Source organism: Candoia aspera, chromosome 1 (assembly GCF_035149785.1).
Source record: "Candoia aspera isolate rCanAsp1 chromosome 1, rCanAsp1.hap2, whole genome shotgun sequence".
NCBI classification, from domain to species: domain Eukaryota; kingdom Metazoa; phylum Chordata; class Lepidosauria; order Squamata; family Boidae; genus Candoia; species Candoia aspera.
Window position 1 is genome coordinate 27,779,406 of NC_086153.1, and position 27,557 is coordinate 27,806,962.

Genomic DNA, 27,557 nt, shown 5'->3' on the forward strand with positions numbered 1-27,557 from the left:
TGGGTAGCCATATAAATGTTTGAAATAAATAAAATAAAATAAAAATTTTTAAAGGTGAGGTGGGAAAGAGAACCTGATGGGGTTGTAAGGGTGATAGCCACATGTCATGGACATACACTGGTAAATGTTATGGATTCCAGCTGTATGAGTTTCGTGCCACAGCACATGAGGTTTTGGGTTGTTTTTCCTAGCAAGAACTTTCTTTTATCACTATTACTACAAAAAAGTTTTGTTTATAATAAAGAACAGTATCAGCACTTTGTAAATGCACATCAAGTTTGTAATTTGGTTTTCAAGTTTTGTATACTGCAATAATCAACAGTAAACTCTCAGCAGTTAGTTGATCTCTGCCTCATCTGGCCTATCAGTTAAATAGTGATGTGAAAAGATTACTTACATGTTATGATTTTTTTAAAAAAAATATAGGTGCGATTATTGATGGTTAGCCGCATGGCAAAACCAGAAGAAGTACTTGTTGTAGAAAATGATCAAGGGGAAGTTGTTCGAGAATTTATGAAAGATACAGACTCTATCAACTTGTACAAGAACATGAGGGAAACACTAGGTAAATTATATTTGCGTTATTATTACCTTTCATTCTGCTTTGTTAAGAAAAACTTTCCCCAAAACTGAAATGTGGGAATTTATACTACTGAAGTAAGAGTTATTGGGGAAGGGAGTGATTAATTAAGAGCTAAAATTAATTCTTAATTTAGTAACACAAATTCTTCCACTTACTTCAATTTATGGAAAGGGATAAATTGTTTTTCCCCTGACAGCCACAAGAAAAGGCAATGCATAAGTTGATACCATTCTAACTTTTCATAAGGAGATTTTTTTTTACCATGATTCTGTAGTTGAAGTTTTAGTTGCAGGTGCTTCTTATAATTTTTATTAAGGTAATTGGTTATGTTTTGCATTGGTCTCCTTCAACTCTGAAAACATTAGCAAATCACAACTGCCACTATATTGAATATGTGTTCCACAGACTTGGGATGACTGCCACATAAAATAATACAAATTTATAATTGTAATTCATCCAATTCACTGTAGCACTTTGTTAAATATGAGTGGAGAGAATATTCTGAATTCCTGGTAATCTCCACTTATTTAAATTATTTCTTCCAGTTTATCTTACCCATCTGGATTATGCAGATACTGAACGAATAATGACAGAGAAGCTTCACAATCAAGTAAATGGTACTGAATGGTCATGGAAAAATCTCAACACCCTCTGTTGGGCTATAGGTTCAATAAGTGGAGCAATGCATGAAGAAGATGAGAAGAGGTTCCTTGTAACAGTAATAAAGGTATGGCAGTGCAGTCAGGAATTACTAGCTTCTTAGGGAAGTTTATCTTTTGTAGAAAGAAAATCAGCATAATAAAACAGTTTTGCAAATACTCAGCTGTATCAAGAGAGATTGAAATTCTGATAAGGCTTAAATCCTGAAAACGGTGATTTCATGGAAGTCACTATTAACATATTGAACTATTAACAGCACCTTGAATACCTTCAAGTCAAAATACATCCTCTCCTCATTTAGCGATAACAATTCATTCCCTAAATTAGAAGTGAAATGGTCACTAAGCAAACCATATGACTGAGAGAGATGCTGCAGAGATCACTGGTTGCTGCCGTCTCCTTTAGATAATGTTCTGTCATGCAGCAACACCAGCGTTACTCTCAGTCCAGCATGTGTTGTTATCAGGCACAGAAATTTGGCTGTAAGTGCGCACGTTGGTTGGAATTTTTAAAAGAATTATTATTACCATCTTATTTACGAATGGCCACTAAACGAGGTAACCACTAAACAAGGAGTGGCTGTGTAGGATACAGAGTCTTCAAAAATTTCCTTCATTTGGTGTTAATTCATTACTCAAACACAGGCTGCTTGAAGGAGCATATTCTCTGTTAAACTGTTCAAGCAGGCCAGCCCATTTGATAGGAACACAACAGTAGGGAGAGTCATTTTGATGACTGCTCTTAGTCTTTGGAAGTTCTGTCAGGCTTATGAAAGAACTTATGCTCTTTCTGTTGTTCTTCCAGGAAGCAAAAACATATTTATTTAAACAGCTCTTTATGCTAAAGCTGGTATACTTATTAGGTTGAGTTGGATTTGTTTACAGCAGTGTTTTACTGGTGTGTTTTAACAGGTGTATTTTTTATTTCACTTATTTTACCTTATTTATTTCTTACTCTTTTTATAATGCTGCTTTATATAAGTTTTTATCATAAACAAAAATGGAACTTGTTATGAAACTTGTGTTTCTGTAGGATCTTCTTGGACTCTGTGAGCAAAAGCGAGGAAAAGATAATAAAGCTATTATTGCATCAAATATAATGTACATAGTAGGACAATATCCAAGATTTTTGAGAGCCCACTGGAAATTTCTGAAGACTGTGGTCAACAAGCTGTTTGAATTTATGCATGGTAACTTACCTGGAATTTCATTTGGACTGTGTAATAATAAATGACATTGTTAAAAAACAGTAATGGTTACTGCTTTTCTATTAAATATATTAATAGGTGGGTTTTTTAGGACTATTACTATTTAAAATATTAAGTTTTCAGAAAAGAAGAAATAAACTTACTACTGTGTGCTTTTCCTTTATCAGTCTGAACAAACTCAGTATATAGTGTAAACAACTGAGAAATGGTTTCACAGTGCATAAAAAGCTCCTTGTATCAGCAACTGTTTCTAATTCTTCTCTTTAGAAACTCATGACGGTGTCCAGGACATGGCTTGTGATACTTTTATAAAAATAGCGCAAAAATGTCGAAGGCACTTCGTTCAAGTCCAGGTTGGAGAGGTAATGCCATTCATTGATGAGATCCTGAACAATATTAACACAATTATTTGTGATCTTCAGCCACAACAGGTAATTATCAGTTATATATTACAAAAATATCTAAAATAGGGGAATGTGCAAAAGCATGAGCATTAATAAGTTTCTTTTAAAATCTTGAAAGAGTCCTTTTGCTTATATTGAACAGTAAATTGCATTTATAGAAATGTAAAGATTTTAAAACAGTTTGGAAAGACACTTAAGATTTGAAACGTATAGTTTAGCCAATTTAGTTAAATTGTTATCAGTTCCAAAGGTATTCAGTTACGTATTTTAGTATGCCTTTTGTTCAATTAGGTGCATACTTTTTATGAAGCAGTTGGATACATGATTGGTGCTCAAACTGACCAGACGGTACAAGAGCATTTGATAGAAAAATACATGTTACTCCCTAATCAAGTATGGGACAGCATAATTCAGCAGGCTACAAAGGTAAGGGTTCATGATATATACTCCTTGCAAGCATGATAATAGTTTCAGAAAATGTTGATTTCTAATGAAATTTAAGTTGAGTGTGTTTTGGCATGTGGTTTGCTTTCAAGAAAAACTTGGTTAACAGCAAGTATTTTTATGGGAGTTGTTTTATTATTATTTAGGAATGTGCAGAATTGAAACATGAACTATTCCATAAAATAAATACAGGTAGTCCTCGACTTAAGACCACAGTTGGGACAGGAATCTCCATCGCTAAGCGATGCAGTTGTTAAATGAATCGTGCTTGATTTTACAGCCTTTTCTGCTGAGGTCGTTAAGTGAATCACATGGTTCCCCATTGATTTTGCTTGTCGGGAGTCAGCTGGGAAGGTCGCAAATGGCGATCATGTGACCCAGGACTCTGCAACTGTCATAAATACATGCTGGTTGTCAGACGCCCAGTTAAGTGACCATGGGGGGATGCTGTGACAGTCATAAGTATGAGGACCAGTTGTAAGTTGCTTTTTTCAGCGCCATTGTAACTTTGAATGGTCATTAAATGAATGGTCGTAAGTCGAGGACTACCTGTAACTAGTTTTGTGTAGTTCATCTCTCTGTTAAAATACATGTGTCATCAATTTTTGTCAGTGTACAGAATGAAATAGGACTGTTTCACTCCAAATATTTATTTTTTTTATTTGTCATATTTCTATGGCTGCCCATCTCATAAACAAGTAACTCTGGGTGGTATACAGCAAACATAAAAACAATATATACAAACAAGTATTAATATTACTATTAAAAACTTTAAAATTATAAAAGGCACAAAAATTAAAAATATTAAACGAAGAGCAGGTGTTAATTACACTGCAGCCATCTCAATATTTCACCAGTCCATTGGGGTCCCCGGGCCTGATGAAACAACCAGGTCTTGAGGGGCTTCTTGAAAGTTAAAAGGAATGAAACCAACCTCACTTCTTGGGGAAGAATGTTGCATAGAATGATGCAACAGAAAAGGCCCACCACCTAGGACCTGCCAAGTGAAGCTCCCTAGCCAATGGGACCTGCAGCATGCCCTCTCTGCTGGATCTAGTGGGACAGGCAGATGTAATCAGGGAGAGGTGGTCCTTCAGGTAACCTGGACACATGCCATGAAGGTCTTCAAAGATCAAAACCAGCACCTTGAATTAGTCCCAGAAACAGACTGGCAACCAATGCAGCTTGTGGAGCAGAGGTGTAACATGTTCTTCTAGAAACACACATAACTGGCCACATCACTGCATTTTGCACCAGCTTCAAGGGCAGCCCATGTAGAGTGCTTTACAGTAATCCGACTGGGAGGTGACTAGGGCATGAGTGACCATGAGTAGAGCCCCTCAGTCTAGGAACAGGCGCAACTGACGCACAACACAAAGTTGAACAAAGGCCCTCCTAGCCATAGCTGCCATCTGCTCTTTGAGCAGGAATTATGAGTAGGAGAACCCCCAGATTGCGTGTGGGGTTTGTTTGGGGCAGTGCAACTCTATCCAGCACCAAAGATGGTGTAGCCCTAGAACCAGCAGGCCACAAAGCCCAAACCCACTCAGTCTTGCTAGGGTTCAGTTGAAGCCTGCTGCTCCCCATCCAGACCCTCACAGCCTCTGGGCACTGGGATAAGATGTCCACAGCATTGCTCAATTCGCCAGGGGCAGAGATGTATAATTGGGTAACATCAGCGTACTGATTATACTTGTCAGGCCCAGCCCAACAACAACAGAGAATCAATCCAATCAGACTTCAGTTTTTTATTTGCTTACACCATATAGACAGAATCTTGCCAGACTAAAGCTATTTACCTCACATAAGGGGAAATAACCCAGGGGAGCTCTAGCGGGGGGCTGTTCTGAACCTCTTTGTTTTCCCACCATTGCCTCCTGGACTGTGCCTCTGCTTATCTCCTCCACCTCCTTGGAATGTTCTCTCTTTTTCCTGAGAACCAGCAGCACCACCAAAATCCACCACAATACTTCATCCCATGGCAAGGGATGAGCTGACCCAGCAGCCTCATGTAGATGTTGAATAGGAGCTCTGCAGCAGCCCACATAGCTCAATTATCCAATTATTTGTTTCAATTGTAAACAAAATGTATAGTCTCTCAGATGTATGGAAATAACCTACTAAGTTGCTAAATATGGAAAATATTTATTAAGCTATTTCCATACGTTTTGAGGGAGTCTTCAGATAGGTTTTTTCTGTGCATTTGGCTGAGGGGGGGAACTCCGCCTCCCAATCACCACCAATTGGAATTGACTCCGGAGAAAGCAGGCGAACAAGCACGCCACCGTGCCACCCACCCTCAATCCTGAGTAGATCTAGGATACCATGGTCGATAGTATTGAAAGCCACCAAGTGGTCAAATAGGGTGAGGATGGATGCCCACTCCCCATCCTACTGACACGAGAGATCATCCAAAAGTATGACCAATGCTGTTTCCATCCCATACCCAGGTCTGAATCATGACTGAAAAGGATCCAGATAATCTGCTTCATCCTGGGTCCTCTGAAGCTGTTGCACAACCACCTTTCTTAACTACCTTCCCCAGAAAAGGGATGTTCGATACTGGACGAAAATTGTCCAGTATATTGGGGTCCAGCAATGGCTTGTTGAGGAGGGGCCAAACCAAGGGTTCCTTAAGAGGTAATGGAACAGCCCCCTCACTCCAAGAAGAATTTACCACTGCTAGAACACCTCACACAACACCCCCTGGCCACCTTAGCAAGCCAAGAGGGCCATGGATCTAAAAAGCAGGTGGCTGAGCTCACAGTCCTAAGGGCCCTGGTCCGTTTCATCAGACCCAACAGGTTCAAACCAAAATGCTGTTTTGTTTCATTGTTTCAGAGGAAGATTAGAGCAGGGAAGAGCAAAGACAGAGGTTTTCTTGCCCGTGGCATGTCCTTACGATGCTATAATAGCATCTTCAGGGAAGACGCCCCCGGTGTTTGTTACCAGTGGCATGTTCCGGCCCTCTGGGTTCATACCCAGGCCCTGGACAGCAGATCCTCGAGGGCCCTGGTCTCCGGCTGCTGCTGCTTAACGTCAGGTCAGTTAACAACAAGGCCCCCCTCATATGTGATTTGGTCACAGAGGAGGGGGCAGACTTGGCGTGTATCACCAAGACCTGGCTGAGCCCAGAAAGGGGGGGGATAGCCCTTTCAGGAATGTACCCAGCCAGGTTTCAACTGTGGCATCAGCTGCAACACCAGAGCAGGGGAGGAGGAGAGGCGGTTGTCATCCAAGAACCTCTAGTGGCCGGTTGTGAGACCCTGTTTTTCAAGCTGGGTTCCTGAGAACATTTGGGAGTGTTGCTACTGTACCAGCCTCCCTGCTGCGTGGCAACCTCCCTGCCTGAGCTGCTAGAGGCCATCCCAGGGCTGGCAGTGGAGTTCCCCGGGCATATGGTTTTGGGGGACTTCAACCTGCCATCCCTGGGGCATGCCTCAGAGGCGGCTTGGGAGATCATGGCTACCATGGCAGCCGTGGGCCTGTCCCAGATTATTCTGGACCCAACTTGACACAGTGGCCTCACTCCAGAGTTGGTTTTCTTGTCGGAGCAGTGGTAGTATGATCTGAGGGGAGACTTAGATCTGTCATGATCAGATCATGCCCTGGTGGCTTTGAGATTCTCTTGTGCTGCCCCCCTCCACAGGGAGGCTGGACCCATTCGATTGGTCTGCCCCCAGCGACTGATGGACCCGGTAGGGTTTCAGAAGGAGCTGGGGGTTATACCCAAGAATCTGCTGCACGGTCCAGCGGAGGTCCTGGCCACAGCCTGGAATAGGGAAGCGGCCAGGGCCTTGGAAGGATCGCGCTTGCGCAGCCTCTCTTGCCCCATTCTACCCAACACTCCCTGTGGTTTATGGAGGAGCTGCAGGTTTTGAAGAGGGTTAAGAGAAGCCTAGAGCACTGCTGGAGGAGGACCAAGTCCGAATCTGACTGAACACAAGCTAGAGCCACTATTAGGGTCTACCTTGTGGCAATAAGAGCAGCTAAATGTCAATGTTTCTCTGCTCTTATTGTGTCCGCAGAATGCTGCCCGACAGCCCTATTAAAAATTACTCAATCTCTTTTAGGTAAGGGGGGCTCAGATGCCCACCTACAGGGCCGTGTGGAGGAGTTTTCTGAGCATCTGCAGGATAAAATTGCTCAGATTTGTTCCAAGTTTGACTCTAAGCATGGGGCACAGTTTTAGGAGATGCTGAGGGAACGTATTTACCCTGTCAACTGGGAACACTTTGATCCTTTTGGGCCTGAGGAAGCGGACAGGATCCTCCAGACTGTGAATGCCACCACATGTTATCTAGACCTATGCCCCTCTTCTCTGGTGAAGGCAGCCCGGGAGGTGACATGTGGTTGGGTCCAGGTGTCCTAACAGGCAGGAACCACGCTGAGACGAGGAATAAGTCTCTAGTTTTATTACTGCTACATTAGATAGAAAATCCTAACAAACTGAAGAAGCATGAGAAAACCCATACAGATAAACCCCAAAAGTCAAGGCAGGTCTGTTCTGTGTCTCTTTGAATGACTGCTCAATTTCTCGCTGCTATGCATGCGTTTTCCCCCTGAATAGGGGCCCCCTCCTGCTCACCATCGGTGCTCATGACACCAGGCAATGGTTAATACATCCTTGAGAGAGGTGGTGGTTCCGGCTGCCTTTAAGGAGGCGCTGGTGAACCCCTTCCTCAAGAGACCATGACTGGACCCTACTCAGTTGGACAATTTTCCTCCTGTCTCCCACCTTCCCTTTTCAGGGAAGGTGGTTGAGAAACTGGTGGTGTTGCAACTCCAGAGGATTCTGGATGAAACAGATTATCTAGACCTCTTTCAGTCCGGTTTCAGGACAGGATATGGGACAGACACTGCATTGGTTGCGCTTATGGATGATCTCTGGCGGGAGCAGGATGGAGGGAGTGCATCCATCCTGGCTTTTCTTGACCCCTCAGTGGCTTTCAATACCATCAACCATGGTATCCTTTGGGGGCAGCTCAGGGAGTTGGGGGTGGGCGGCGTGGTTCTGCACTGGTTCACCTCTTTCCTCCAGGGCTGGTCCCAATCACTGGTAATAGGAGACGAGAGATCCGATCCTCTTCTGTGTGGGGTCCCACAGGGTTCAGTGCTCTCTCCTCTCCTATTTAACATCTACATGAAGCCACTGGATGAGGTCATACGTCACCATGGGTTGAGGTATCGTTAGTATGCTGATGATACTCAACTATACATCTCCATCCCAGGTGACGCTGTGACTGCCCTTTCTCGGTACCTGGGGCTGTGAGGGTCTGGATGGGGAACAACAGGCTTCAGCTGAACCCTAGTAACGGAATGGCTATGGGTTGATGGCACCTCGGTATCCGGGAAGTTATCATCTTTAGTTCTGGATGGGGGGGCACTGCCCCATTCAGAACTGGTGCAGAACCTGGGGGTCCTCCTGGACTCATGACTCCTGCTTGAAGAGCAAGTGGCAGTCATGGCCAGGAGGGCCTTTGCACAGGTTCACGTTGTGCGCCAGTTACGCCCTTTCCTGGATCGGGATGCCCTCCGGACAGTCACTCATGCCCTGGTCATCTCCCACATAGACTATTGCAATGCGCTCTACATGGGGCTACTCTTGAAGAGTATCCGGAAGCTTCAGCTGGTCCAGAATGCAGCCGCGCAGGCAGTTATGAGTGCTCCAATATCAGCACATGTGACACCACTGCTGCGCAAGCTGCACTGGGTGCTAGTTTGCTTCTGGATCCAATTCAAGGTGTTGGTTATTATCTTGAAAGCTCTACATGGCATGGGGCCAGGCTACCTGAGGGACTGTCTTATCCCCATAACATCAACCCACCTAACCCGGTCGTGCAGAGAGGGCGTGCCACAGGTCCTGTCAGCAATGGAGTTCCACTTGGCGGGGTTCAGAAGGCAAGCCTTCTCTGCAGTGGCGCCCACCCTTTGGAGCATAATGCTCCCAGAGGTGAGGCAGGCCCCTTCTCTCCCGACCTTCCAGAAGGATTTGAAGACCTGGTTCTGCCACCTCGCCTGGGACAGGAAGGGCAACAGCTCTTCCTGGGGGTAGCTGGTGTCGTAGAGTTCTTCCTATCGAATGTAATCCCCGCCACTTGGATTTTATATTTGTATTTATTATTTTATTACTTGTTTGTTTGGTAATTTATATGTGGATGGTTTTAAATGGTTAATTTTATTGTAAACCGCCCAGAGTCCTCCCTTTTGGGGGGAGATGGGCGGTGATAGAAATTTGAAAAATAAATAAATAAATAATAGTCCTGGAGGAAGCAATGGAAGATGAAACATTGAGGATGACAGTTGTGTTGTCAGGGAGGCCCCATGCATTCCATAAAGGGCCTGCCCACTCCCCTTCTCCTTTTCTTCAAGGACAACCAGAACTAAAGGAGAATTGGAGAACAGAGTAGTGGGATATGTTATGCTGGGAGCTGCTGAGGCCACTGTAATAAGGAATAACACAAAGGTCATGCAGAAGGGGGAAGAGAAAGAGTGACATAAGCCAGAGTATAAAATCATTCAGGAAGCCCTCTGGGTTTTGTTTTAGCCTAAAACTTGACTAACCAAAATAATTCATCAAAAGGTCAAACTGTACAGAACTTTTGTTCAAGTTCCTGATCATTTGTCTACTGTGGCGATCTTGGACCTATATCTTTCTAAAAATTTGTTATGTGACTGTGCTCAATTATCCAATTATTTATGTTTCAATTGTAAACAAAATTTATACTCTCTCAAATGTATGGAAATAACCTGCTAAGTTGCTAAATATGAAAAGTATTTATTAAGCTATTTCCATACATTTTGAGGGAGTACTGAACCACAGCATTACAGTATTCAATGAAGGACTGCTTTGCTTGCTAAATGTACAAATTTTTGTTTACCAGAATGTTGATATTCTTAAAGACTCTGAAACAGTTAAGCAGTTGGGGAGTATCCTGAAAACTAATGTGAGGGCATGTAAAGCTGTTGGGCATCCATTTGTGATTCAGCTTGGAAGAATCTACTTAGATATGCTGAATGTGTATAAGTGCCTAAGTGAAAACATTTCTGCAGCTATTCAAGCAAATGGTAAGAATGACTACGATCTGATTGATGTGTGATGAATGGATAAACTTTATTGACACGAATATGGTCACATCAGATGATGAACTGTTGTTTCAGAACCTCAGTAGCTTCACGCAGGGAGCACTGTAATGTAAAGATAAGTATTAAATAGAAAATCATAACTTGGTAACTTAAAGACACAGCAGTATAATTTCTTTGTTGAAAGCAGTACTTTAGTCTCAGTTTATTTATTTATTTGTTTATTCATTCATTTAATTTATATAGCTGCCCATCTCAAACCAGCGACTCTGGGCGGCTAACAGTATTATTACTATGGATTCCTTTGGCAAAACATACGCTTTCACAAATGTTTAATGAACATTCAGCTTTCCTAAATTCATTAACTGTTTGATGCAAACTGTGGCTTAAGTTTGAAGGCACCCAAGCTCATTTGAGCATAAAAAAGGAAAAGCAACTTTTTTTTTCCCCTGTACTTAGCAACATCCTTAGGCCTCATTCCAAAAAAATTATGAGTGGAGCCAAAATAAAATTTAATTGAATTTAAGTTTAAGATTATTTAAATAATCTTCCCCTTCCTTCCCCTGTGACAGTAAAAATTAAGTCTGGCAACCGTTTCCAAGTTCTCCAGGGACCCAACACAAGGCTTTTCAATTCATGTACTTTTGGCATACAGTAACTATTGATAGTGTCAGCAGATACAAATACTTCTAATCTTAGAGTTGGAACAGAGAAGAATGGTACATGAGAGAGAGGATGTAATCATGTGACTAAGTTTTTCAGTGATAAAGAGCATTTCCACAAGGTCAATTAAAGCCTTAGACTATTTTTATTCTCAATCAGAATGTACGTATGTTATAATAACCTGCTGTAGGTTTTCCATAATTATAAAAATATGGGCTTGTCTGTTCAGTAATCATGCCTCAGAGATCAAGGCCTGGGGGAACCTGTGTTCTACCAACATAATGAAATATGCTTGGCAAATACCAAGGTATCATGTAGATTTTTGGCATTCTCTATCTTGTGGCCTACTCGGGCCTTGTTTGTTTACTTTTTTCCATTGGCAGTAAAGTTTTCTTTATAGAAAGGTTACTAACTATAGGAAGATTTTGTGACCCTTCTGATACAGCATCTTGAACCTGAATTGCATTTAATAGGTTATTACTTGATTCTGGATTTTTTTTCCTATTCTTTAATTTTGTTGATTTTTGAAAAGGTAGGGTAAAACTTTCTAAATCAATTTGCTTTTTCAAGGCTGTTCTTGATTTGTAATTGACCTTAAAACTCTTCCAGGTGAAATGGTTACAAAGCAACCTCTTATTAGAAGTATGAGAACAGTAAAAAGGGAAACTTTAAAACTCATTTCTGGTTGGGTGAGCAGATCTAATGATCCTCAGATGGTAAGTGCAATGACCTTAATAAACTACTAAACACATAGAGGATACATTTGCATGACACACCTATCTTAGCTTAACGTTAACTCTAGTAGGAGACTTACTTTGACCTTGGGAACACCCTTCAAATGATTAGATGCTGTTGTGGCAGCAGCAGCAGTTTGACTGCCCTAGGGATCTGTAAAACGTCTCAGCTATTCTTAGCTCAGAACAAACCTGTGTTCTGGAGTTCTGTCCCAAGCTCAGGACAAACTCAGAATTTCACTCCTCGTTGTCTTCAGAGTTCCCTCATAGGAAACTTTGGGAACTTTAAATCAAGATCTAGCTCCCTCAGTTTTCATCCAAGGGACACAAAAATAGATGGGTAGTAGCCTAAACTTTTTTAAAAAATGACCAAGGAGATTATTTCTGAAGAAATGTTTAAAATACTGTTAAATCCCAACGATCAGTTGAGATGTGGTATGGTCCAGCACTTTACCTACTACTGTGATCCTAGAATAAAAAACAAAAGAACAAAAAACATGTTCTGCGTTCTTGTCTGCATATGAACAATTAAAATATTTCCACCTTTATACTGTTGGAACACATAACTCACTCAAAACATTCCAAGAGAATGTTCCCAGTCGTGCTACTTCATTTGGATCTTAGAATGATTTTTCTCCTTGATTATCTCACCACCTCTGCCTGCTGATAGCAAATATTCCAAGTGCCTTTGAGATGTTTTACTGATGGTGGAGGGGATATCTTGATTTTAGATCATTTCATGGGGGAGAGGGAAGCTTATTCCCTTCTCTCAATTTTTTGTTTAAATAAGTCCCTCAGAGGTAAAGCAAAAAGAAAGTTGTCTGAAATAGTTCATTGCTTAATCATTCTGGCATATTTTTTCTCAGGTATTTTTGTCTGGCTCACGTAAAGCAAGAATTTACCATAACTTTAGAATTGTAGAACATGTTAAGTCTCTTACTGATTCTTTAAATCTACTACAAGCTACAGTTCCTTTTTTGGTTTATTTACATACTGCTTTTGACTATTCTTTAAACATATTATGGTTTAACGCATTATACAATCAGGTTGATAAACTTTAGGAAATGTTGGGTTAACCTACGTTGTTGGGTTTTTTTCTAGGTAGCTGAAAACTTTGTTCCACCTTTGCTGGATGCAGTTCTTATTGATTACCAGAGGAATGTTCCAGCTGCCAGAGAGCCAGAAGTGCTTAGTACAATGGCTATCATAGTAAACAAGCTGGGGGGACACATTACTGCTGAAATACCTCAGATATTTGATGCTGTCTTTGAATGCACATTGAATATGATTAACAAGGTAATTCAGTGACTCTTAAACATTAAGAATAGATATAGAGAGGAAGCTTATAAAAACTGATTTGACTACTTTCAGTAAAGGAAAATGTAATTTTATATAGGTAGAATTGGAGTTCTGTATTGGTTCTTCTGTTGTTTTCCTAATTTGTTCCTAGACAGGCTCATGGTTTCCCATAGCTTTTAGTACTATGTTCATGTAACCTACTCTATATAGTAATCACTTTTCTTCCTCTATTGCCCCTTTATCTGGTTGATCACACATGTAACTTTATTATTTCCTATCTCCTTTGCATCCTAATTTCATGTATTTTTCTACATTGTCAGAATATGACACTACATGTTTTATATTATAACTACTCTCCTTAAAATACTTATCTGGCTTCCTGTCTGCTCATGGATTGGGCGCACACACTCTTTTCATCCTTGCCTTCCAAGTGCAGAAGGTCCTTTCTTCTCTCTATCTTACTGCGCTTATATTCTAACAGTAGTTAGAATTCCAGAGGTAGTCATTCAGTTAATACTGTTCTCAACCATCCAAAGATCTCTCAATATCTGAAATCATTTACAATCACTTTCTGTGCTTTGCACTAAGAACTGCTTCCCAGAAACTTTCTGGTGTTTTTTTTTTTTTCCAAGTTCCTTCTCAAAACTTCTAGGTGACGTTTGGATCATCCCTCTTGGCTAAAAGTATACCATTTGATGCCCCAACAATTGCATGATGTATGCACAAAAGCATTGGTAGTGGCTCCCAACAACTCCAAAATCTTTTACCAAATTGTAACATGTCACGTCACTGAAGAGGAAAATGAACAAATACATCACTGGAGTGTGATATTAATTATTAAATGTAAATGAAATGAGGTTCAGCTTTTCAGCTTACAATCCTAAATTGCCCTACAGCCTAGAAATGCTGTGAATCTCTGCCTCTGTGCCTTGTTGTAATTAAGCCAAAACAAAAAGGATGAGTTCTCTCATAGGTATGTCCATGTAGTTCTATTTGGCAATAGAATGTTACACTATTATCTTTTTCTGGGATTTTAAAAAATTCCTCAGTATAGCCTACAGAACAAGAGTTTTTTTATTGGTCTTCAAGTACTAGTCAGACCTGGCCTGATCATCTAAGGTCAGCTAGGTACTTCTACTTCCTGCAGGTAAGTAGAATCATATCTCTACAGGTAGTCCTTAGGTTACAATGGCAATTGGGACTGGGATTGCTGTTGCGAAGCAATGCAGTTGTAAAGCATGACATCACATGACCGCATTGCTTAGCTGCAACAATCCCAGCAGTCCTCGTTAAGCAGGAAGCGGGGGGAAGCCTGGTGCAGGCCACGCATGGGTAGGGGGAAGGGGTGTTGCAGTGCTATATGAGGGTAGGAAGGCCATGGGGTGGAGGGTGCAGCACAAGTGCAGGAAGGCTGTGAGATAGAAGGTGCAGCATGAGCACAGGAAGGCCGGGGACTTACCAGAGCGACTTGCAACCTTCCCTGCCAGCTTTCCCATTGACTTTGCTTGTGGGAAACCAGCAGGGAAGGTTGCAAACGGCGATCACGTGACTGCAGCTCCCTATGATATTATAATTGCGAGCCGGGCACCTGAGTGCCCGGATTGCAGTCACATGACCACAGGGGTGCTGCGATGGCCAGAACTTTGAAATCAGTCATACGTCCCTTTTTCAACACCACTGTAACTTTGAATAGTAGCTGAACAAATGGACATGAGCTGAGAGCTACCATGTACTATTTTTCTGTTAGCTATTTGAGATAATAAGTCCTTTAAGCTAAAGGACTCCTTTAAGTGTCTACTTTGATGAGCTGTATTAATTAAATAGCACTACCTTCTTTATGTATCAGTCTTGCCTCTGAAAATCTAGCCTGTATAAAAATATATTGGAAGTGCATGGGCTTCGACTGGGGAAAAAAGGCTCAGAAGAAGATAGTGGCACTTCTGTATTGCTCAGGAAAGCTATATAAAAAAGTTACCAGAAGTCTGACTCTAGGCAAACATTTGCTAACAAATTATATGCAACAGCATGAAAAACTTTCTTAAATGGATGTTTAAAAATAGAAGCTTTTCAAAAGATGGAATTTCTGCAAAGAAATTTAGATAGGTTCAAATTTCAGTATTATGCATCAGTCAGCAACCTTGATATCCTCAGCTATAAAGTGGAAAAGATGCATTTTCTCCTCACATTACAAGAGAATTTATTATAAACTGAACAGCCTAACTGGAATCTAAATTGGTAGGGCTTTACTATTTGACTATCCTTAAAATGTCTAATGCCAGTGACAGTATTCCTATGTTGACCAGGTGGATTTTGGAGGTAAGACCCCTTTTCTTAGATCTTAATCATATCATTTTTCACATAAATCATGTCTGTAGGCCTCGCCCTGCCTTCATATTCAACTTAAAGAGAAAAGCCAGTAGAGAAAAAATGCTGTCATTTCTTGCCCCAGTTTCTGAGCTGGAAGAGATAACTAATCTTTCAAGACTTTGTAAGGCCTTGTGGATATTTTCGAGAATAGCTACTTCAGCAGCTTTCCAATTCACTTAGAAAAGGTATTTGTGAGGCAGAGCCAACAGATACTTCAGTAGCATTACTATTTATTGGATAGGGGGCTTCAGAAAGTGATTGTCAGTATACTATGACAATCTCTGAACCCAACAAATTTATATTGATTTGTTATTCCCTGATTTGTAGAGTGATCTTCATGAATTTCCAGGGAAAACAAACTTCTTTACCAATTTCTTTGCAGAAAGGGTGTTTGACTCCACTTCGAAAATTTAAGAAAGCTTTTATGTGTTCTTTGGGTTGAGGTGACTAGATTAGAAAAACTAATCTCGTTTTTCTGCCCTGGTCTGGGGGACATGGTATCTATTTGTCTGGAGGGGCATTTGAAAATTTCACTTGTGTGCTCCAAGAGTAGACAGTGTCACAAGATGAAGAAGTTACTTGTTTGACTCAGAATAAAAATTCACAAGTAAGGATGCTTCTGGATTTGCATGTTGTAGAAGGATCTCTTTCTTCCCCTTTTTCCCCCTTAGGACTTTGAAGAGTATCCTGAACACAGAACAAACTTTTTTTTATTACTACAAGCAGTAAACTCCCATTGCTTCCCAGCGTTCCTGGCCATTCCACCTGCACAGTTCAAACTAGTATTGGATTCTATCATTTGGGCTTTCAAGCATACAATGAGAAATGTTGCAGATACAGGTGAATATACTTTATCTTAACCTTCTAAACTATCGTGTGTTTTTTAACTGTTCAATTGTGTCTGATTCTTAGCGACTGCCTGGACAAGTCCCTGCAGTTTTCTTGGCAAGGTTTTTCAGAAGTGGTTTGCCATTCCCTCCTTCCTAGGGATGGGAGAGAGTGACTGGCCCAAAGTTACCCAACCGGCTTTCATGCCTAAGGCGGGACTAAAACTCACATTCTCCCAATTTTTAGACTGATGCCTTAACCACTAGACCATCATGTAGATGGTTTGGAAGCATGTAGATATGCAGCTTTTTTATAGTCTGTTGTCTGTCTATCCAGTCTTGACAAAATGTAAAGTATTCCCTCAAGAATTTTACCAAATTCCTTTGTCAGAAATTGAGAACTTTTAAAGCAGTATCAGTTGGTTTGCTTAGATACACTTCAGATTATAGCTGTTAAGAGTCAAATTGATTGTAGGAAGAAATATATACAGTAAATAAATAAATGGTAAAAATAGAAGTAAAATTGTTAAATTCAAAGAATGGTAACCATCTTGCTGATGCAGTCATGCACCAGTTTTCTGCAATATAATGTAATACCTGCAAACGTTAACATTTTAGAATGACTTTGCTTTGTGCTGTTTTCCAGGCCTTCAGATCCTTTATACACTTTTACAAAATGTTGCACAAGAAGAAGCTGCTGCCCAGAGCTTTTATCAGACTTATTTCTGTGACATTCTTCAGCACATTTTTTCTGTTGTAACAGACACATCTCATACTGCTGGTAGGAATTGAATCCTGAGGTTGAAAATTAGAAAATGTCTGTTAAGAGTAGAACCTATATCAGTTATAAATAATAATATAATTTGTATTTTGTAACCAGGTTTGACGATGCATGCATCAATTCTTGCATACATGTTCAACTTAGTAGAAGAAGGAAAAATAAGTACTCCCCTAAACCCTGGAAATCCAGTAAACAACCAAATGTTCATTCAGGAGTATGTCGCTAATCTTCTTAAATCTGCATTTCCTCATCTGCAAGAGTAAGTGCTTGATTTCCAAACACAAGGTAGAATTTATGTACGTGTGGCAATCATATAAACTAACCCCTGTCTTTTTTTATTACTATGTTAGTGCACAGGTTAAACTGTTTGTAACAGGACTCTTCAGTTTAAATCAGGATATTCCTGCTTTCAAGGAACACCTTCGGGACTTCCTAGTGCAGATAAAGGTATGTTTGATGTTTATGAATGCATATTGGGTTGCATTCATAGAAGGATTTTCTGTTAAGAGTGCTGGGGGGGAATTGTTCATGCTCAAAACCTAATTGTCTGGGCAGAAGGTATACCTCTGAAACACTGTAAACTTGCTTTATAAATTCTGTGAATATTGTCATAATGGTAAATATAGCCATCTTCTAAATTCCTGAATTAGCTTGAGTTCTCAGATGGATCATGTATCCGTCTTCTGAGTTTGTATTATTTAGATCAGGTAGTAATGTTTACACATAGAAGATGTGCATAAAGTGTCTGGATACATTTGGTTCTCATTCATATTTGGGTAAGGTGGGGTTTCCTAATGGTTAAGAAATAACTCAGGAAGTGGTGGACTGTTCTTTGCTGGAGGTGTGAAACAAGTGGCTAAGAGTCTTGGAAAATACTTAAATATTCATTCGTTCATTCAATTTATACACTGCCCATCTCACTATAAAAGTGACTCTGGGCAGCTTACAAATAAAAGTTATGAAAACCATTATAAAAATACAAAAAAATGAAGATAAAAGAGGGAAACTAAAAGGTGGAGCGAGCGTCCTTAAGCCACCAACCACCCCCAGGGCTGCCTATCATTCTTGGATTGCCAAGCGAGTTGGCAGAGCCACGTCTTGACACTCTTCCTGAAGGCCAGAAGAGTGGGGGCCAACCTCACCTCATGGGGCAAGATGTTCCACAAGGCAGAGGCAACAGCAGAAAAGGCTCTCCTCCTCGACCCTGCCAGTTGGAATTCTTTAGCCTACCGGGTCTACAACATACCCTTCCTGCTGGACCAGGTGGGACAGGTCAGTGTGATTGGAAGGAAACAGTTCCTCAGGTAACCTGGGCCCGTGCCATGAAGGGCTTTAAAGGTCATAACCAGCACCTTGAATTGGATCCGGAAGCACACCAGCACCCAATGCAGCTCATGTGGCAGAGGTGTTACGTGCGCAGCCCTAGAGGCACCAATAACTGCCCATGTCGCTGCATTCTGTACCAGCTGCAGCTTCCAGATACCTTTCAAGGTATAGTTAATATAGTTAAGGTATTCCAATAGTAGAGAATACACGTAGCTCAAGGTTGAACTGTTGGGTTCTTGGTGTTCTCTGAGCTTGGCTGTTTAATTACCAGACTTGGTAACATTACCAGTGCATGGGAGAATGGAGTTTGCTGGATGTTTACATATAGTAGCTTGTTCTGCCAATCTTCGTTGGGGTTTGGTGTCTTCCTTGATGGTTTCTTTATAAGGACATTGTTTCATCCTTTATTATGAATCTGGCACTGTTTCTTGCTTTTCTGGTGGTTGGCTGTAATAGAGGGTATGCTCTGGGCTGTTTGTTTCTTTCCTTGACTTTGTATTGATTGTATACCTATGGTTAAGATATTGTAATAGAATCTTGAAAGCTTGTCAAAGGCCTTCTCTATTTCAGTTTATACCTAATCCAGTCAAGGTACAGGTGTTTTGAGTTTTTCGCACATTTTTTGGACTGAAATACCTCTTTTGTAAGGGCTCCATATTCTTCTGCCATTCTGCACAAAGATTTCCCTGTTTCTAGGCCAGGGCCTTAATAACAAACTGGATTTTTAAAAGAATAGGTGCATTAGTAACTACCCAAACAGAGGGGCTGGAATAATACATTTTTACCCAAGAATCTGATGAAATCTACTTTTTCATACCTTGTTGCAAAAAGTTAGTTTGCAGCATCAAAAGCTTTCTCTGCATCTTACAAAACTATTTTTGTTTTAACATTAATACCATAACATATTTTAATAATATTATCAGAGATCTGTCATCCTTTCAAAAGAACAATATGCAGGATGAATTAGTAATGGTACTACCTTTTATAATTGTGTCAGTATAGCAATCAAAGTCTTAATCTAGGATATTGGATGATAACTCATAACTTACGGGCTCCTGTACTGTTTTCATAATAAGCCCCACAATATTATGAGGATAGGTCTCTTTTTCAAAAGATTATTATGTATATCTAATAATATAGGAGGTAGGCTTTTTTTTATTTTTTTGTACTATTCAATAGGGTTCCCATTTAGCCAATGGCCTTCCCAGTTTTCATTGTTTTCAGTCATTTCAAAACCTCCCACAACATTAGAGTTGCATCCAAAATTCCTTTAGGATACACCCGAATAAATAAATAAATCTGTCTATCTCTTGAGTGAGCAAAGAAAATATTTGGAATATATATTCAATTTAAAAAGTTTTCCACCTGTACAATAGGCATTTCTGTATTCATAAAATATGAATATGAATAGAATTCTCTAAATGGAGGATTAATTGCTTTATAATCCTTATGAGTTGTCTCCATAGAATCCCTTATTATTTTTATGTGTTGTTTCAGTTCGTAAGGAAGCAGTTTTCCAGATTTGTCCCTCTATTCTCAATGTAACTGCTTAATGCATTTAAACAAATATTCCATATTCAGAGCATACAATTGCTCACCTTCCAATTTAAAAAATTTGTAAACATGGCAGCTCCACAAGACAATTTTCAGCATAAAACGTTCAAAGCTTTCTTTACAACTTCCTACAAGGAAGTTCTTCCTCTTTTTTTTTTCCTCCACAGGGCATAGGTTATTGCCTTCGCTCATAAAAATGTTTTGAATGTATCCCAGATGATCCTCACATTTACTGCTGCTCTGATTGAAAAATTATTGTGGTATTATTTTCTTGCTAATAAACTCAGCTAGCAATGACATATTAAAATACAACCTCTAGCTAATTTGCATTAAATACAACCTCCAGCTAATATGCATTTTCTTACTAAAAATCAATGACCTAAAAATAATTAAATGAGTATAATCAGAAATAGTAATGGAATCAATATAACATTTTTCAACTAGATTACAGATCAAGATATTAAAAACAGGTATCATATAAAGTTGTTATGGTATGTTCCTGTTTAATTAAATTTAGTTGTTTGATATATTAAATTCCTGAAAAAATGCATGGAGGGTACAGGTAGTCCTCACTTAATGACCATTTAACAAAGGACTGAAGTTACGACAGCCTCCGGAAAAGATTTACGACCATCGCAAATTACATCGCAATATTCGCTTTGATTGGCATCACACCACCCCCATGGTCACATGATTGGACTTTGGGCATTTGGCAGCCAGCTCACATTTACAACCAGTTGCAGCGGCCTGTGGTCACATGATCATGATTTGCAACCTTTTTTGCCAGTTCCTAGCAAAAAACATCCATTGGGGAAGTTGGATTCACTTAATGACCATGGTGATTTGCTTAACCTGTGATTCGTTTAACAACCATAAAAATGGTTGTAAAAATCAGATTCAGTTGCATGGTGACTCACTTAATCATACTGTTTAACAACCAATTTTCTGGTCCCTTTTATGGCTATTAAGTGAGGACTACCTGTACTCCAACTCTGAGAATGATTTCTTTTGGAAATTTTATTACGATCTGTTTATGAATCCAAAATTAAATTAAAATTCCCTCTTGGAATCTGGAGAGTCTCTTTACCCCTCTGCTTCCCTCCTGGAAAAAAATACTGGCTAGGGGGGATAATCCCCACCTGCTCCTTTTCCTAATTCAAAGGGTCTGGAGAGAGGGAAGAATCCCTTTCATCCTGCAAAAAATGGCCAGGCACAATTCTTCAAATCAGGATCCCTCCCTCTAGCCTCTGGTGAAGGAAAGAGAAGTGGGGGAGCATCCACTCAGCTTATAGAATCAGGAAGGCAAGGAATGAGTGTCCAATTCAGTGTCACAGTCAGACATCCCCTTTCTGCTTTTTTAGCAATATATTCTGAGGACATAAGTTAGGAAGGGACAGGGCAGGTATAAATAACTCCTCCTCTTTCCCCCAAGTCATTGCCCCCTCTCTCAGAGACTGCAGGTATTTTGGGTATCTGGGTGGGCCTTGGTTTGTGCAAGTATTGCAAATGAAATTGGCAAAGGAACCAGGGTGGGTGAACATTAACTGCTGAATAGTTGGAGAGCAGGAATGGCTGGAAGTGCCAGATGAAGTAATAATGGTACAATTTAAGCAAGAGTTGCATAAGTTGAAATTAAAATGGTATCTTAAAATTATAAAGTAAAATACAATGGCAAAAACCATTCATTCAAAGAGATAGGCTACAGGTATATAAGAGAAAACACAGGAGCAGAAGATGGGATGGGGGATGATGAAACTTTCTACAAGGATACACTGTAGAGGTATACCTAGGTCAGACTTTTTGATCTTTTTGTCTCTTGAGCTGTGAATCTGAGCTAGAGTCCAGTAAGGTTTCTAATCAAAAGTTATAAGAAAGAGGATGGGGAAGAAACCTAAGGAAAAGAAGAAAATGGTTTTTGACTTCATGACTTATATTGGACTCTCTTAAAATGTAAGTTATTTTGTGGAGAGCTACGTTTCAACATAATTTAAGTAATTAATTCTTGATTTGAGGTAGTTGGCAGTTGTTTCCAGAACCTGCAGTTTTTTCACGCCACTTTCCAGGGATACACTAACAATTTCACAATAAAGAAAAAAATATCCTTATTCCCACTTGCCTTGCAGTGGGATAAATTGGATTAAATTCTTCATGTTTTTCTGCTGCTGTTCAGTGCTTTTTTAGAACTCTAGAAAGCAGACCAGGAAAAATCACTAATTTTTTTTCCAGCATGTGGTAGTCTGGTTGGATAGCTACAGGATATTGTCACATCCAGATTAACGAGAGAACTACCATCACCACAGGATTTGGATTATACAACAATTTAAACCTGGCTTGTCGTCTAAAAGCAGTGTCCAAAAAATGTCCATGGTTCATTTGAAACAAGTTTTGTAAAAATTTCTCTATGGCAACTAGAAGATATCGTATATCTTGTTTGTCTTCTACATATAGGAAGTTCAGCCCTCCCAAGCACTTGCAACTTTCATGACTTTCAGTCTGATCTAATTCCTCTTGGCAGGCTATCTGCTTGGTTTTTCCTTGTTGCATGTCTGTCTTCTAAATTTTTAATTCTTTTTGTGTGATTTCACTATAGTTGTTCCAAGCAATTTAACATCTTTCCACAAAGCTTCATGCTCTCTAATGGACCTGCTTTTGAAGCATAAGGCAAGCTGCAGCATGACTAAAATCTCAGAATTAGAAAGTTCTCTTACCCAGTATCAGAAGGTATCTCTGGAGTCAAAATCACTTTGCTGACATCACCCTAATAAGCCCTCAGCCAAAGCACATGCATTCTGGGAAAGGGTGGTTACTTTCTCGGATATAGCTGTGCTTTCCAGCCCAGCAACAGATACTTCAAAAGCTGGAACTGGAGTACGCTCTTTGGGGTGGGAAGGGGAGAAGCTTGTTTCTTTTGCTTCCAAAGCATCTTACCAATATTCCAAAAGGAGTGGAGAACAATTTGGTTAACTTTTCAGCTTACCAGTTGTTTTTTAAGCTATCTAAAATATCACTTTCAATAGCTCAGCAAATGAGAAACAAATTTATATATATAATTTTTATTGAAGATTTTAATTACAGAAATACAAACTAAACTCAGAGAAAGAAAGGAAAGTGAAAAGAGAGTGAAAAGTGCAAAGAAGGGGAAAAAAGGAAAGAGTGAGATAAAGAAAAATATATAAAAAAGTGACTTCCAACAAGTATAAACAAGTTTGGTAGCTCTTCATCCCTATAGGTTGCAAACAGATATCTTCTCTTCCCATATCTCTTATCTATCAACAAATCCTTAAAGCCTCATCATTTCAGTCCATTAAAGGTTACCAGAGATAACAACATATATATCAGTCTTGTAGCCTGTCATTTTTAAATCAACTTTCAGATCAGTCTCAATCTTGTCAGATATAACTTGTTCCTATTTCATAACACCTTTTAAAGACAGGCTATTTATAGAGGCAGACACTCTTAAAATTAACTTCTGAATCCATTGTTCAAAAATATCCTTCAATATGTCCAATGTTGAAATATTTTGCTTCATTCTGTATCAGTAAGTCAAATTTAAGTGTTCTTCTCCCTTAATTGTAATCTTTAGTTCCTTCTGGTTCCCTCTGGTGTCCAACCTTCAAAGTTTCATCCTATCATTTTTTTTTTCTTTAAGAGAATTCAAAACAAAAGCATTTTCCCATGGGAAGGATTCTTATAATTAATTCCAAAATCTTATTTCAAATTTATCTGGACCCGTAGTCCATTTGTAACTTTCTAAAATCAACATTCTAATCACTCTTTCGCTGTTTATTCCAGAAGAAAAAAATTAAGTCCTTAAACTTGTATTTAAGACTTCTTTCACTAAGGATTGAAGGAAACTCACCCAGTGCTGTAAAACTTGTAGATCCAAAGGTTCCTAATAGCTGAAAAGCAGTTAAGCAATATCCAAAAGTGATTAGAAAAGGGAGTATGCAAAGCCAGTGTACTTTTTAAAGGTGCCAACTGTGGTTTCAGCAAGATGGTTATTCTTTTGTCTCCCAGAGCTCTAAACCCGCCAGAGACCGCTGTTTTGTGGTCTCCTCATGAGGAGCAACAGTATGGAGCATTTGTGGGCGATCTCAAGGCTTCTCCTTGTCTGGAGAGGAATTATGAAAAGCAGGTCTACTCACCTCATTCCACTGCAGTCATTGGCTCCACTTTTAGCAGAGCCATCTTCAGTTCACCATTTCTGGAAGTCCAGAATCCATCATTACTGTTACTGTTGAAATTGTGGCTACAAATTTCTAGCCCCATTCTTCGAAGATCTTTAAAATTTCAAATGTTATGGCATTTTGTGTCATTTTTTAAAATCCCAATACTGATCAAAACCAAAAACAGATTTACATTTTTTGTGGGGGTGGAGCCTGGACCCTCTAGTGTCCAATTTAAGTCATAAAATTTGTAATCTGTGTTACAACTTACAGTACACAAAATAATTTCTGTTCCAAGGAAAAGCTGTTTATTTCATATAGCTCCAAAATCTTACAGTAAAAGTTGGTAGTTGACATCTTTCACTCGCCATGCCTCGCCCAGAAGTTCCAAAGGAAAAACAAATTGACTCAGCACCATCTTGGGTGAGGGTTGGATTAGATTATCTTCAAGACTCATTCCAACTCTGACATTCTGTGATTCTATGATAAAAGGGAACAATTTTTTGAAAGTTTGGGATTAAAAGAAAAAAGGAATTTTAACTTCAAGAGGAACAAGTTTAAAAAAAAGATTCTTGCCTCAAAGATACAATCAAAAACTATTACTGCGTTTAGATAAAATTTGTTTCAGCAAGATCTGAAGATAAAAGACTGTATGTTAAGGGCTGTTCTTCAATATACATTAACAAGTTATTATATACTATTAAGTTCCTATTATCTAATTATAAGCTTTAAATGTTCGGTGCCTTTTTAAAATTTTTAGACAGTATTTGCTGTATGGCTGGGTTATAATTCCTAAATTATTTTATTTCCATAGGAATTTGCAGGTGAAGACACATCTGACTTATTCCTGGAAGAAAGAGAGACAGCTCTTCGACAGGCTCAGGAGGAAAAACACAAACTTCAGATGTCTGTCCCTGGCATCCTAAATCCACATGAAATTCCTGAGGAAATGTGTGATTAAAAAAATAACCAGTTTTGCTGTTTTCTTTCTGTACAGCTGCTTTGTTGTAGAAGAAAACAGTACTTGGATATTTGTTGACCAAAATGATGCCAATTTGTAAATTTAAGATGTCACCTAGTGGCCCTTTTTTCTTATGTGTTTTTGTATAAGAAATTTTCTGTGAAATATCCTTCCATTGTTTAAGCTTTTTGTTTTGGTCATCTTTATTTAGATTTGCATGAAGTTGAAAATTAAGGCATTTTAAAAATAAAACACTTCATGCCCATTTTGTGGCTAAGAGTAAAAAACAAGGCAAAACATATAACTTGTAAAGTCTATTGCAAAATTAAACATTTTTCCAGTTAGAACACCTTTTTTTTCTTTTAATTAAGGATTGCTTTCTAGTCTGTTCTGCAGTCTAGAAAAAAAGGTAATAAAGAAATCCATCAAATTAATAGTTAGTAATAGGAAGATGAGTGCTGCATCATCAGACATGAGCAGCTTTGGGGCTAAGTGATAAGGCTAGGCTACTGATATTTGCAAGTCATATGGCAAATTTGCAGCAAGATCATGTGCATATCATCCCATTGTAAAGCAACTTGGAAAAAAATATGGGAACACAGTACAGTTAGTTATTTTTACACAGTTCTTTTGTTTTTGTGTGTGTGCTGTCGCTTCGTCGACAACAGCTTTTTGTTTTCCTCAATGAGGAGTGTTGCTCATTTGTGAGCCTTCATTAACTCGAAGTGAAATGGTTAAAATATTTATCCTGTTAGAATAGGCTGCATCTTTTTAACAAGCTCATTAAAGAAGAACTCTGGCTTTTGAGATGACTTCTACTAATTTACATTGTTTACCATGCTGTAGTGCTTTAAGAACACTACTTAAAAAGCAAAATAAACTTGGTTTACATTTATTTTCCTTTCTGTAGCTGTATTCTTTCATTGGAATGCTCTAATCACCGTAAAGTTTACAGTTGAGGAAAATTTCATTATGGATCTGCAAGAACTGTGTGTGGCAGAAGCGCCCATCAGTTACTATAAAATGTCTACAAGCATTTTCAGTAGTTAGCAACTCTTTAAACTTGGGTTTTGAACATGAATCCTTGAATGGCTTGTCAAGTATATTTTTCCATATGAATGTTCTGTGACTTTTTTTTTAAGCGCAATATAATACAACCAAAAGCAAACAAATTTAATGTTTGGCAGTATCTGTTACTTAGCATTTTTCCCATTTTTTTTGCATGTCAAACTCCAGTCCGTATATTTTGGTTTTCTTGGGACAGTTGGCATACATGTTACCTTTAGTCCAAGGACTGTTACACATTTTTTTTAATTCAACATTCATGTGCCATTTTAAAAAATTAGGATAGATTATTTAATAAATAAGTCTGCCCAACTAATATACATGACTGGGTGGCTAACAAAACAGAGAAAAAAAACAATACAGTAAAAACAACCAAAATTAAAAACAACAGAAATAGCATAAAAATAGCAGCCGAGAACACTCATAAACTAACCATGAAATGGGCTCACCCGTACTAGTAGGGCCCCTGGTTGGCAAAGCCAGGTTTTTAGTGCCTTGCAAAAGGCCAGCAGTGTTGGGGCAAGTCTGATTTCTGGCGGGATGATGTTCCAGAGGGCAGGGGCCATGGCAGAAAAGGCTCTCCTGGGTCACACCAGATGGAATTCTCTAGCAGACAGGACCCAGAGCATGCCTCTCCTGCTGGATCTAACAGGATGGGTAGACACCACTGGGGAGAGAGGATCCCTTAAGTAGCCCTAATAATTATCCCATAAGTAACACTAATAATAAATCTTCTTATACCATATTTAAATATCTGTCAGACTTCAGCATTCAGGCATAATAGATGTCTGAATGCAATGCTCCAACGTGGGAAAATAGGTAGATAGAATAAGGATGTGTAATTGGATCTGACAATTAAATACTTGTATTGTGCCTTTATTATCAATACAGAATTTTTGGTAGAAACACTTTATTCCCCCTTTCTATGGTTGATGTGGCAGATATATTCAAAATATATTAGCTTGTTTTAATACAGAGGAAATACAGTATATCTAAGTATAATCCAGATCTTTGTTAAGGTCATGGTGCTAGTAGACTCTAGTAAGAATGCCTTGCCTTTTGCCTGGAAATAGCATTTCCCATAGCTATGGTTTTGCTGTTGCTGTTAATTTTATATGGTTTCCCTTCTAGCCTTCCTTATTTGAGACTAGAAGAATTCAACTTTTCCTCCAAGTGCTCCTTTCTCTCTGATGGGGACAAATAAGGACAGCTTAAGCTGCTGTAGGAATTCTGTATGTTCTCATCATACCTCCTGTCAACATCTATCAGAATTCCCACTGAGGACTACCTTGTGACCAGTACATGCCAACTAGAGTTGTCTTTACCACCATCCATTTGGAGAGCATACAAGCAGACATGCAAGTTGCTCCTTTCTTCCCTCAGATTGAGAGCAAGTTCCAGGAATGACCCCAACTGGACAATTCCCACTGTGC

The 27,557-nt window shown here is 39.4% G+C and overlaps 1 protein-coding gene across 4 annotated transcripts in view; it reads left to right on the forward strand.

Moving 5' to 3' along the window:
- The window catches only part of XPO1 (exportin 1), a 66,344-nt gene extending 40,390 nt beyond the window's left edge, over positions 1–25,954 (forward strand). For all 4 annotated transcript variants that reach the window (XM_063301039.1, XM_063301047.1, XM_063301061.1 and 1 more), the window contains 13 exons: positions 427–565; positions 1,129–1,310; positions 2,276–2,432; positions 2,718–2,881; positions 3,146–3,280; positions 10,183–10,366; positions 11,654–11,760; positions 12,880–13,074; positions 16,116–16,284; positions 16,918–17,052; positions 17,152–17,311; positions 17,403–17,499; positions 24,913–25,954. In XM_063301039.1, coding sequence (XP_063157109.1) covers positions 427–565; positions 1,129–1,310; positions 2,276–2,432; positions 2,718–2,881; positions 3,146–3,280; positions 10,183–10,366; positions 11,654–11,760; positions 12,880–13,074; positions 16,116–16,284; positions 16,918–17,052; positions 17,152–17,311; positions 17,403–17,499; positions 24,913–25,059 — 1,971 coding nt within the window. In that variant the 3' untranslated portion in view covers positions 25,060–25,954. The remainder of the gene's footprint in view (positions 1–426; positions 566–1,128; positions 1,311–2,275; positions 2,433–2,717; positions 2,882–3,145; positions 3,281–10,182; positions 10,367–11,653; positions 11,761–12,879; positions 13,075–16,115; positions 16,285–16,917; positions 17,053–17,151; positions 17,312–17,402; positions 17,500–24,912) is intronic.
- The last annotated feature ends 1,603 nt before the right edge of the window (positions 25,955–27,557 follow it).